This window comes from Argopecten irradians, chromosome 4 (genome assembly GCF_041381155.1).
Source record: "Argopecten irradians isolate NY chromosome 4, Ai_NY, whole genome shotgun sequence".
Classification (NCBI taxonomy): Eukaryota; Metazoa; Mollusca; class Bivalvia; order Pectinida; family Pectinidae; genus Argopecten; species Argopecten irradians.
In genome coordinates this window covers 41,727,924-41,739,385 of record NC_091137.1, presented here as the reverse complement: position 1 = coordinate 41,739,385, position 11,462 = coordinate 41,727,924, and the positions used below count along the sequence as shown (strand labels likewise).

General features: G+C 37.4%; 1 protein-coding gene and 1 non-coding gene across 2 annotated transcripts; one reads left to right on the top strand and one right to left on the bottom strand.

Annotated features, from left to right (window-relative positions):
• Positions 1–1,423: 1,423 nt before the first annotated feature.
• On the top strand, positions 1,424–2,539 carry LOC138322517 (uncharacterized). The gene is made up of 3 exons (XM_069266540.1): positions 1,424–1,558; positions 1,750–2,218; positions 2,450–2,539. The coding sequence occupies exons 2-3, from the start codon at positions 1,774–1,776 to the stop codon at positions 2,512–2,514; spliced, it is 510 nt and encodes a 169-aa protein (XP_069122641.1). The 5' UTR covers positions 1,424–1,558; positions 1,750–1,773; the 3' UTR covers positions 2,515–2,539.
• A 1,763-nt stretch (positions 2,540–4,302) lies between these two features.
• Trnas-gcu (transfer RNA serine (anticodon GCU)) lies at positions 4,303–4,384 on the bottom strand. Its single transcript has one exon. It is a non-coding gene; the product is annotated as a tRNA-Ser (tRNA).
• Between the last annotated feature and the right edge of the window lie 7,078 nt (positions 4,385–11,462).

Below are 11,462 nucleotides of genomic sequence, written 5' to 3'. Positions count from 1 at the left end.
TGTTAAAATAGAACGAGACTACAAAGTTATGCAATTCTATAATTTTCAGCTGGATATTTATCTTAAATTATGAAAGAAACATGAATTTCGTGGTAGCTTTAACATGTAAGTATGTTCTTGAGAATACAAGTTTTCAGGATGCCGGCATTCATCGTCGCCTATAAATTACCCATTGTACGGCTCAGCGTCCAATGAAAACGCTCTAAAATTGTCACGCGCAACATCACTTTCACCACAGTTGCCGGCCATTATTAAACATGGCATTTGTTGATAATTAACCACTTCTCACAAGTGCACATGTCAATCAAACTTAATGTCGATTTCACCTGTGAGGCGCACGTGCACGTCAAATGCAAAACCTGATGATGTCCCTAGCGATACGATCACCTCCATTGATCTTGGTCTCGGTTGAATCTTGTCGCCAGATGGCGTTGTCAGACGAGATAGGTCTGGGTAATTATAGTCCTGTGTTACCTGCTGTAGGAAATCTGTCCTGTATCCAGACCGATTGTGTATTGTTGACAGAGTTGGTCCTTTTAAGCCGGAAAAATGGCGAGTCGTCAGGAAAGTCAACACAAGTATGCAATACGAGCCCTCTTCTTACAATGATAGGCTTGCTGTTCAAGGATCGTTGAATGATAACGTTTGTACTGGACAGAAGTTAACACCCCCTAACGAAACATCGTTAATAAGACCTGTAAATAGGATAAAGAGAATGTGTGTGTTTTGTGCAATGGGTGTAATTCTGATTAAAGATACAACACACCATCACTTTATATAGCGAATTAGTAATTATTGCGACACGCGTAATAACGTTATCAATAAAGATGTCTTACTAATCATATGTTTTAGGGGTAAGTCTTACTTATAGGTATTTAGAGGAAATCACACTGAAAATGTAAATAGTTTAATAAAGATGTAACTCACGGAAACAATGGTAATAGGGATATTGCAAAGTAATTCTTAGTGCATTGACAAAGAATATCGAAGTGGAATAGGAAAATATGATTTTACTCTGATTGACGTGTAGGAAATACAGGATCCACAAGACCATTTTTGGTTACATGCAAAGAAGGAATTTACACTACTAAGTTGGATAATGAAATTCATTCGATTGTAATATGATGTCTTCCCTATTTAAACGTGAAAACTATTCTTAACTTCATAGAAATGTTTCAAGAGTAAACCCGATTGGGGCTAATAATGCTAGTTTTTGCATGTTTTGGAAGTTAGTTCTTTAATATGCATCGTGGTAAAAAAAATCAGGTAGGGCTAAGCAAGAAGTGTTACTGTATTACACACACGCGCGCGTCATTCTCTTTCATCAGCATGTAGTCAACTTACCACAAGTATGTACGCATCAACAATATATTGAAAGCGGAAGTAAAATTACAGTGACGTACCTTGAATAATTGTGACGTCACAATCAAGTTTTATTGCGGGAGCAACACGATTAGAGTCTTCAAGTTCTTACGCTTTCGCAGTTAACTTTATCAATCTCCAAATACTTACAACACTTTCACAGATATTTTGAAAGCATTTGGTTGAAGTTTACAAGGTAAGTTGTATTTTAATTATTAGTAGTACTGTATGTGCAAAAAATTAAGGCTGTGATTTTAACCAAATTACGTTAGGCCTATCTAGTAGGCTAGCCTACTTTAGGCCTTAAATACCAAGTTAATATTACCAGAAAATATCGAAGCACGTTGAAATCGTTCCTAACATTTTTTATGTTTTCTTTTGATCTAGACTCGCTTATTATAAACCAGCATCATGCATAACGGCGATGATTTGAACTATACCGACTACCCATTAATGCTGAGGAGTAACCAGACAACTAGTCGACCATTCAGACGAGAGTTGTTGGACTTCAAATTCCCTGTTGACACTTCAGACTTACGGGTTCATGTTCTGATAGGCTACCTTGAGGAGGCCGTCAAACGTCCTCTGAGATATTATAGAAACGACGATGACAGTTATTCAGATGATTCATCTGAATGTGAAGATGACAATGAGGAAGAGGATATGATAACTAAAATTCAAAAGTATTCGAGCATCGGATGCTTTTTCACAGAGAAAGATGGTACACAGGAGCCTTACCAAGTTCGTGTTCGATTCTCATTTAGTCGTCTATCTGATTGCGGTCTGCCTGATGACGACGAGGACGACGAGGAGAGATCCAGTGAAATAACAAGCCTGGAAACAAAAAAAGATAACGGTATGCAATAGAAATGTAACATTCAATATGTACAAGTAATTATTTATACGAAATATTCCATTTCGAAATCTGAATAAAGTTTATGAATAAATTATTCAATTACCGTACATATTTTACAATTGTCCTACAACATGTATGTGTTAATAACTATTTGCTTGTTACTTACAAACATCGCTTGCAGATCAAATACAACAAACTTTAAAGATATTTAATGTTCTTGCTTTGTGACAGAGCTTGCCGAACTAGAGAACTTCCAACTGGAGGATATTCCAGAGGTGAGTAAAGGTGTTTGGTGAGATTGTACAAGCTTACACAACCTTCACTGTTATCTACGTTAATACTAAGGTGTAAAGCTTCAAAATGTTAGAAGAATTTTCCTTTCTGAACATCATCCTTCTTTGGGGACTCGTATTGGAAACTTTGAGACAAAGAAGTATTGATAGTGAAAAACACATTTTGATTTGTTACATGGTGTACACTGACTTACTAAATTTTGAAGAAAGCATGGAAAATGTAATTTAACGAAATCAGAAAGCGATATCATTTGTGTCGATTATGCATAATGCTAATAAAAACTGTTATTGTCCAATTTCTTCTTGTTATTATTGATGTTTTCTATTCCAGAAGGAAAATGAAATTGTGAAGAAATCCAATTTTAAATGCCTGAACTGCTTTACAACGACAACTGGTAAGTAATAAGAAATCGTCTATTGCATATATGTTGTCGATAGACTAAGAGATATAAAGATAAAAGTTAATGTTGTGATTCGTCACGAGTCTGCAATATTGTACAACAGGAACATTAACAGTATCATCTAGTTTGGATTGAAAGCGGTGGTAGCCTCATCAGATCATTAGTTTTCGAAGAAATGGTGGAAAGAGGGGAGATAACCAACATAGGCATAATATATTTCTGTACTCTTTGCATTGTTGATCTGCAGGTGAAGATGATCAAAAAGAAACGCAAAAATCTCCCAAAAAGGTCAGCACATTCCGAAAGGTGTTCAACTGGTACCGAAGATTCAAGAAATGGATCGACTTCTGAAGATTTTGTGCACATCCAAAATTATTTTTTTACTTCGTATCAATGCCAATGGCAGCATATACGTCTTTCTATGCTTATTATATCAACGAAATTCGTTTTGCAACATCTTTGATATTTGGCTCGTTGATTTTTTTGTCATATCGAAATTCAAATGGATCACTCTTTTTTTGTGAATTTTCTATCTCAATTTTACAATATTTATTTTTACATGTATACAATTGCGTACTAAATGTGCACCTTGACTTTATATCAAATATTATTTTACCTTCAGTATATCTATCATTTGTTATTAAAATATAAACTTACTAAAATATTCTTATTTTGTCTTGGCTTTGTAAATAAGTCTCCATACCTTCCTTACCTAATGGAGTCTTGGAGTAATTTCAGACAACCTTAGGAAATTATCGACCACGAACGTGTGTACCCTGGACACCATTTTTCCGATGATCGCCGGAAAAAAATTGCGAGATTACTTCACCGAATTTGTCCATCCATAATGGTATTTGACATTTAAATAAAAAATGATATTAATACGGTAGCAAATCCTCGACCATCCTGAACCCATCGGGTATTATCGCGAGATCTACGTAATATCTATTCCCCGAGGAGTTCCAGATGATCCTCGACACGGATTTGAACTAAGGGGAGATAATCAATAGTAACTAAAATAAGAAATATTCTCATCAACTTCAGGGTCTGATTGCTCATCTACGATACCATCATTTATACACTTTTATAACAGTTAGTTGTGATGTACAGCCCGCTGAGTGGTGACTTCCCTGTCAACTTCTATATATAGTAACAAACAGCGACTAAGTTTTTGACCGCTAAAGTTTGAATATCTTAATTCTATTTATAGTAACAAATAAACAGCGATTGCAGTTTTTGACCACTAACTGTGAAATATCTAACTTGTATAAGAGGAGTTTATGGTTGGTTATGAGTGATCATGATAGTCGGTATGGTGAACATGTGCTCAAAAAGCTGGTCATTACTGGAACTTTGACGAAATTTTTCGGGTGAATAAAAAAGAAAATACCGACGAGGATGGGATTCGAACCCACGCGGGGAGACCCCAATGGATTAGCAGTCCATCGCCTTAACCACTCGGCCACCTCGTCACGTGACTTCAATAAAGATCGTTCTGAAGACAAAGAATTGTATATTTGATATTGAATATGATATTTACACAATTTTCCATGTAATCAATGAAGTTACTATAAATATATATAACCATTAACCTTGAACTTTTTATCTATGATACATTTTAATGTCGATGGTAACTGAAATTTTAACCATTCTAAAACGTACCTATTGCACATAGACTAAAAACAACTATCACGTTTGATACCACCGTCCCTAAAGATACAGAAAATAGGACCCGTCCTTGGTCAGCAAACCTGGAAACTACCATTTTCATAGACTATGGAATGTTTTAGCAGGAGGACAGAATCCATGACCTTCCTCACATGGGCGAACGCTGAAGTCATGGCCAAAAGTATGAGAAGGTGAGGAAGAAGAAAGTCAGGAAGGAAGAGATTCCAAATTTAGTCGCCTTTTTAGTCCGTATATGGTGGATTTATGATTTGACGTTTTTATAAAGAGAGATGAGAGGAACAAAACACGAAAAAGCATCAGAACCCATACTTAAGGGAAACCAATATCTGTTTGTGCTTCTCGTGCATTTATATACAGTTACAAATCGCATCGAAAAGAAATAATGACAGAAAAACGCACCCAAAAATATGTTTGCATGTATAAGACCTTGTATAGACGTTGACACAGTTCCTTATTTCCTGTCTAGCACTTTTAAATGATTTACCAAATTAGAAAAATGTTAACTTTATTCACTCGAATAATCACAACCAAAATGCTAAAATCATCAAATGACATTGAACTTCAAGGTAATCGACTTTTACCAAATACATGTATACAAGATTATAAACTTTGTCTTTCCAGTCATGCAAATTAATGATTATGATTTATTTCCAATATTAACATCAACTAGTCCTCTTTAATTTACATATGTCTTCCGAAAAGTGAAGGACCAATGGCACCACCTTGACACACACGTTTGGGTAATTCTTAAATGGATTTATGATTTTGGACAGATGTCAAAATGGCCTTAAGACATTGTGGTAGATAATATCTATTGGTGATTTAGATTTGCAACTTCTGTGAATACAGTTTAAACAACGACCATCAAGTAAAATAACTTGACCAGGTCACTTTATGTATTTGATCCTTGTTGTTGAGGTCAAGGTCACAAATCATCAATACCCTATCGATGACAACGACTGTACCTAACGACTGTATATTGCTCTATGACTTTACATGTAGATGGTGTGCTGTCCATAACCTCATTGTCTACTCGGATAGAAAGACAACGTATCAACACAATCTTTTGTTTATATCAATATCTGTTTCTTTCTAAGCCGCGTGACCCCCTCTGAAGGTAACGGATATACAACTGAGCATGGTCGCTGGCACGCTTGCATAACTAGTAACAGGACGTGATGATGATAAGGAGGAGGTGATAAAACGAAAGAAAGACACAACAACACACAAAAAAAAAAAAACTAAAACCAAATGTTTCACCCTCAGCTATTTTAACCTGCATGTGATCGATCTGTTACATGTAATTACCTGTCGCCTCCATATCAGAATAAAGCACCAACTGTTTTACCAGTGAAAGGACAAATCGTTCCTCTTAAACACACACCCGCATAACAATAAAAAACAACCTGATGCTTTTTCTAGGTAAAAACAACTTCAATTACATGATTGCAATCTAATTATACATCATATAAAGGTATTCCATTCACTTAAAAACCGAACACCTGTTCACTTGAAAAAAGTCTACTTTAATTAACGATAGATGAAAATCTAATTCCATAAAAAGTAGTTTCTCCATATATTAATTAATGTATATGCAGAGACACAATGAGACATTCGTGACGACCCCTCCCTGGGGTATTCCACCCCCTCCCCCGGTATATGACCACTACAGAAGGACGAGCACCTGTCAAGGTGAGGCCTGATCGATCGGTGATCGATACAGTTTTAATTCATTATACCACAGTGCTATCTATTCCCCTGCTCCACACAAAAGGCGCGAAGTGATTACGAAGTGGCGCTTTAATGCATTGTAATGGACTGGCCATATCGGAATATTCAGCCTACCTGCTGAGGTTATGTATTTAATACCGGTAATTTAATTAGATAAAACAACATCTAACAAGTCCTCCCTGCCACACACCGCCACCAATGCGTTTTATCTGTTTATGGGGTAGATGAACTTTACACATCGTGAAACAACCACAAAACACGTGGTCGGATTTCCCAGCATCCCCTAGTTACGGCCGCACACCTTAAAGACAATTTGATTAGCTTATTCTGCTGCCGTTTTTGACAATGCATTTCATTTCATAATGTTACTGATTGATATATTGAATTCATACTAGGTTTTGGTACAAAAACTTAAAACTCTCAAAACATTACAGTAATTGGCAATCGCAACTTTCCAGTTGAATTAAAAAAAATCTGGGAATTTCCCTTGAGAAGACGGGTTACGTTGTAATGGTGAGTGGACAATAACCGAGTTTGCTGTCTATCTCGTTTCAGCAAGTAGCCGTTCATTTCTAAATCAAATCAACGAAATCCACAACAAATGTACACATAATCAAATCAAGGATGTTTCAATATTTCTATTTTCCAGCAGTCTCTTATTTGAAGAGTTCATATTTAAGGTTCATGTAATGGCTTTAACCAGTGATATTTTGCAAGCCTATAACTTATTACTGTGCTGCAATTGAACAAAACTAATGTCATTAATTGTTGGTATGTACCCTGGCTAACTGTCAGTCTCACTGTGGATATGTAATTTGTGAAGCTGCTTGTAAATTTCAGTAAAATAAGAGAAAAATGTATATTTCTGGAGAAGACATAGAACTCGTGTGAATTGCATTGATGGCACCAAATAAGCATGCTATCGTGTTCAGTAGTGACTATGCCAGGTACTCCAACAGTTTGTTTGGCAAAATCGCACCAGCGAATAGCGCAGGAGCCTATTGTCGTAAATGCAAATGGCTACTTTAAATGGCGGATCACAAATATAGCATATAAGAAGACATTTTAATTGATACAAGTGCTCTTATATACACTATAAGGTACTCTGAACATGACAAGAAGACTATTTACGAAAAAAATAGTTAAAATGTGGACTTTGAGGCTCTTTCCCGAAATTTGCATTTTTGGCCCCAAACAGATCGGTTGAACTATTTTTTTCGTGAAGAGTCTTCTTGTCATGTTCAGAGTACCTTATGGTGTCTATAAGAACATTTGTATCAATTGAGATGGCTTCTTATATGCGATATTTGTGATCCGCCATTTATAGCAGCCATTTGCATTTACTACTATAGGCTCCTGCGCTATTTGCTGGTCCGATTTTGCCAAACACACTGTTGGAGTACCTGGCATATTCACAACTGAACACGATGGCATGATTATTTGATTCCATTAATGCAATTCACACGAGTTCTATGTCTTCTCCAGAAATATACATTTTTCTCATATTTTACTGAATTTTACAAGCAGCTTCACAAATTACTTATCCACAGTGAGACTGACAGTTAGCCAGGGTACATACCAACAATTAATGACATTAGTTTTGTTCAATTGCAGCACAGTAATAAGTTATAGGCTTACAAAATATCACTGGTTAAAGCCATTACATGAACCTTAACATTTCATATAACCTTAGCAAGAACCTTATGCTCTATGACTTTAAAAATGATTTAATATAGAGTATACTAGTGTTTCGTAAATCATCTTGAATTCAATCACACTTGCTGTCATGTAGTTTATGCTAGGTTTACACTATGTTCCCGGCGACCACCCCGTTTGCCCGAAACGTGGTGCGCCATGGAATTTTGGCTATTTTTGTCTCTGTATACTAGTTGAGCTAGGTCTTGTGAAGTAGCAAATATGTACCAGGCCAGGTTATGACGTAAAACCGTAATAGGACGTAACTCGCCGTATCACGTCGGGCTTTCAACCGCTACACGCCGTGATGCGCCGTGACAGAACGCATCAAAACGGTTATCATCCACCTTGGCTTTCCGTCAAAACCTGGAAAAATCGGCACAAAATGTGCAGCCAATCTGCATCAACCTTGATAAAACGTGGAAAAAACGCAACAGAACGTCACAAAACTTGAAATCACCGTGAGATTCCGGGACGGACCGTCTGGAAGTTTTGTTACGGCCTCGTACGTACTGCTACGTTTTGTTACGTCAATCCCGTTTTATTACGTCTTGTGGCGTTCACCTTCTGTTCCGTGACTGCTGTGGCAAATTTTGACAGTTTAAAAATCTGGCACGGCATCCACGGTAATCACGACCGCTCACGTTTGTCTATCACGTCCTTCTGCGTTGCCTCACGTTGTCTCGCGGTCACCACGTTTTGTCCACGGTAGCCTGAAACGGGGCTGCTGTGGCCGCCGGGAACAAAGTGGAAACCTAGCATTAGCCAGGTTATGAAAAGGGTGCAATGGCAATAAGAATGCAGTGTAGTGTAATTGTATGTGTCTAGACTACGACTGTTCAGTATGGTGACACTTTTGTTGTCTGTGTCAATGTGTCGAGACTAGGACAGTTCAGTGTGATGACACTACTTTTGTTGTATGTGTCAATTTGTCAAGTCTAAGACAGTTCAGTGTGATGACACTACTTTTGTTGTATGTGTCAATTTGTCACGACTCGGACAGTTCAGTGTGATGACACTACTTTTGTTGTATGTGTCAAAGTGTCCAGACTACAACAGTTCAGTGTGATGACACTACTTTTGTTGTATGGGTCAATGTGTCCAGACTACGACAACTCAGTATGATGACACTACTTTTGTTGTATGTGTCAATGTGTCCAGACTACAACAGTTCAGTGTGATGACACTACTTTTGTTGTATGAGTCAATGTGTCATGACTAGGACATTTCTGTGTGATGACACTACTTTTGTTGTATGTGTCAATGTGTCAAGACTAGGACAGTTAAAGTGTGATGACACTACTTTTGTTGTATGTGTCTATGTGTCCAGACTACGACAGTTCAGTATCATGACACTATTTTGTGGTATGTGTCTATGTGTCCAGACTATGACAGTTTAGTATCATGACACTACTTTTGTTGTATGGGTCAATGTGTCCAGACTAGGACCGTTCAGTGTGATGACACTACTTTTGTTGTATGTGTCAATGTGTCCAGACTATGACAGTTCAGTATGGTGACACTACTTTTGTTGTATGTGTCAATGTGTCATGACTAGGACAGTTCAGTATGATGACACTACTTTTGTTGTATGTGTCAATGTGTCCAGACTACAACAGTTTAGTGTGGTGACGCTACTTTTGTTGTATGGGTCAATGTGTCCAGACTACGACAACTCAGTATGATGACACTACTTTTGTTGTATGGGTCAATGTGTCCAGACTACAACAATTCAGTGTAATGACACTACTTTTGTTGTATGTGTCAATGTGTCCAGACTACAACAATTCAGTGTAATGACACTACTTTTGTTGTATGTGTCAATGTGTCATGACTAGGACAGTTCAGTATGATGACACTACTTTTGTTGTATGTGTCAATGTGTCCAGACTACAACAATTCAGTGTAATGACACTACTTTTGTTGTATGTGTCAATGTGTCATGACTAGGACAGTTCAGTATGATGACACTACTTTTGTTATATGTGTCAATTTGTCATGACTAGGACGGTTCAGTAAAGACACTGCTTTTGTTGTATGTGTCAATGTGTCCAAACTACAACAGTTCAGTGTGATGACACTACTTTTGTTGTATGTGTCAATGTGTCCAAACTACAACAACTCAGTATGATGACACTACTTTTGTTATATGTGTCTATGTGTCCAGACTATGACAGTTCAGTATCATGACACTACTTTTGTTGTTGTGTCATGACTAGGACCGTTCAGTGTGATGACACTACTTTTGTTGTATGTGTCAATGTGTCATGACAAGGACAGTTCAGTGTGATGACACTACTTTTGTTAAATGTGTCAATTTGTCATGACTAGGACGGTTCAGTAAAGACACTACGTTTGTTATATGTGTCAATGTGTCCAGACAACAACACTTCAGTGTCATGACACAACTTTTGTTGTATGTGTCAATGTGTTCAGACTACAACAGTTCAGTGTGATGACACTACTTTTGTTGTATGTGCCAATGTGTCCAGACTAGGACAGTTCAGTATCATGACACTACTTTTGTTGTATGTGTCAATGTGTCCAGACTAGGACAGTTCAGTGTGATGACACTACTTTTGTTGTATGTGTCAATGTGTCATGACAAGGACATTTCAGTGTAATGACACTACTTTTGTTGTATGTGTCAATGTGTCCAGACTAGGACAGTTCAGTGTGATGACACTACTTTTGTTGTATGTGTCAATTTGTCAAGACTAGGACAGTTCAGTTGATGACACTACTTTTGTTGTATGTGTCAATGTGTCCAGACAACTACACTTCAGTATGATGACACTACTTTTGTTGTATGTCCCCATGTTCACAGATGTGTCAATGTGTCCAGACTACAACAGTTCAGTGTGATGACACTACTTTTGTTGTATGTGTCAATGTGTCCAGACTAGGACAGTTCAGTGTGATGACACTACTTTTGTTGTATGTGTCAATGTGTCCAGACTACAACAGTTCAGTGTGATGACACTACTTTTGTTGTATGTGTCAATGTGTCCAGACTACAACAGTTCAGTGTAATGACACTACTTTTGTTGTATGTGTCAATGTGTCCAGACTACAACAGTTCAGTGTGATGACACTACTTTTGTTTTATGAGTCAATGTGTCCAGACTAGGACAGTTCAGTGTGATGACACTACTTTTGTTGTATGTGTCAATGTGTCCAGACTACAACAGTTCAGTGTATGACACTACTTTTGTTGTATGTGTCAATGTGTCCAGACTACGACAGTTCAGTGTCATGACACTACTTTTGTTGTATGTGTCAATGTGTCATGACTAGGACAGTTCAGTGTGATGACACTACTTTTGTTGTATGTGTCAATGTGTCCAGACTAGGACAGTTCAGTGTGATGACACTACTTTTGTTGTATGTGTCAATGTGTCCAGACTACAACAATTCAGTGTGATGACACTACTT

Bases quoted from the DNA above. Each gene is read 5' to 3' on its own strand.
- LOC138322517 (XM_069266540.1), top strand. From the start codon at position 1,774: ATGCATAACGGCGATGATTTGAACTATACCGACTACCCATTAATGCTG. The intron at 2,219-2,449 runs GTATGCAATAGA...GCTTTGTGACAG, and splicing joins GGAAACAAAAAAAGATAACG to AGCTTGCCGAACTAGAGAAC.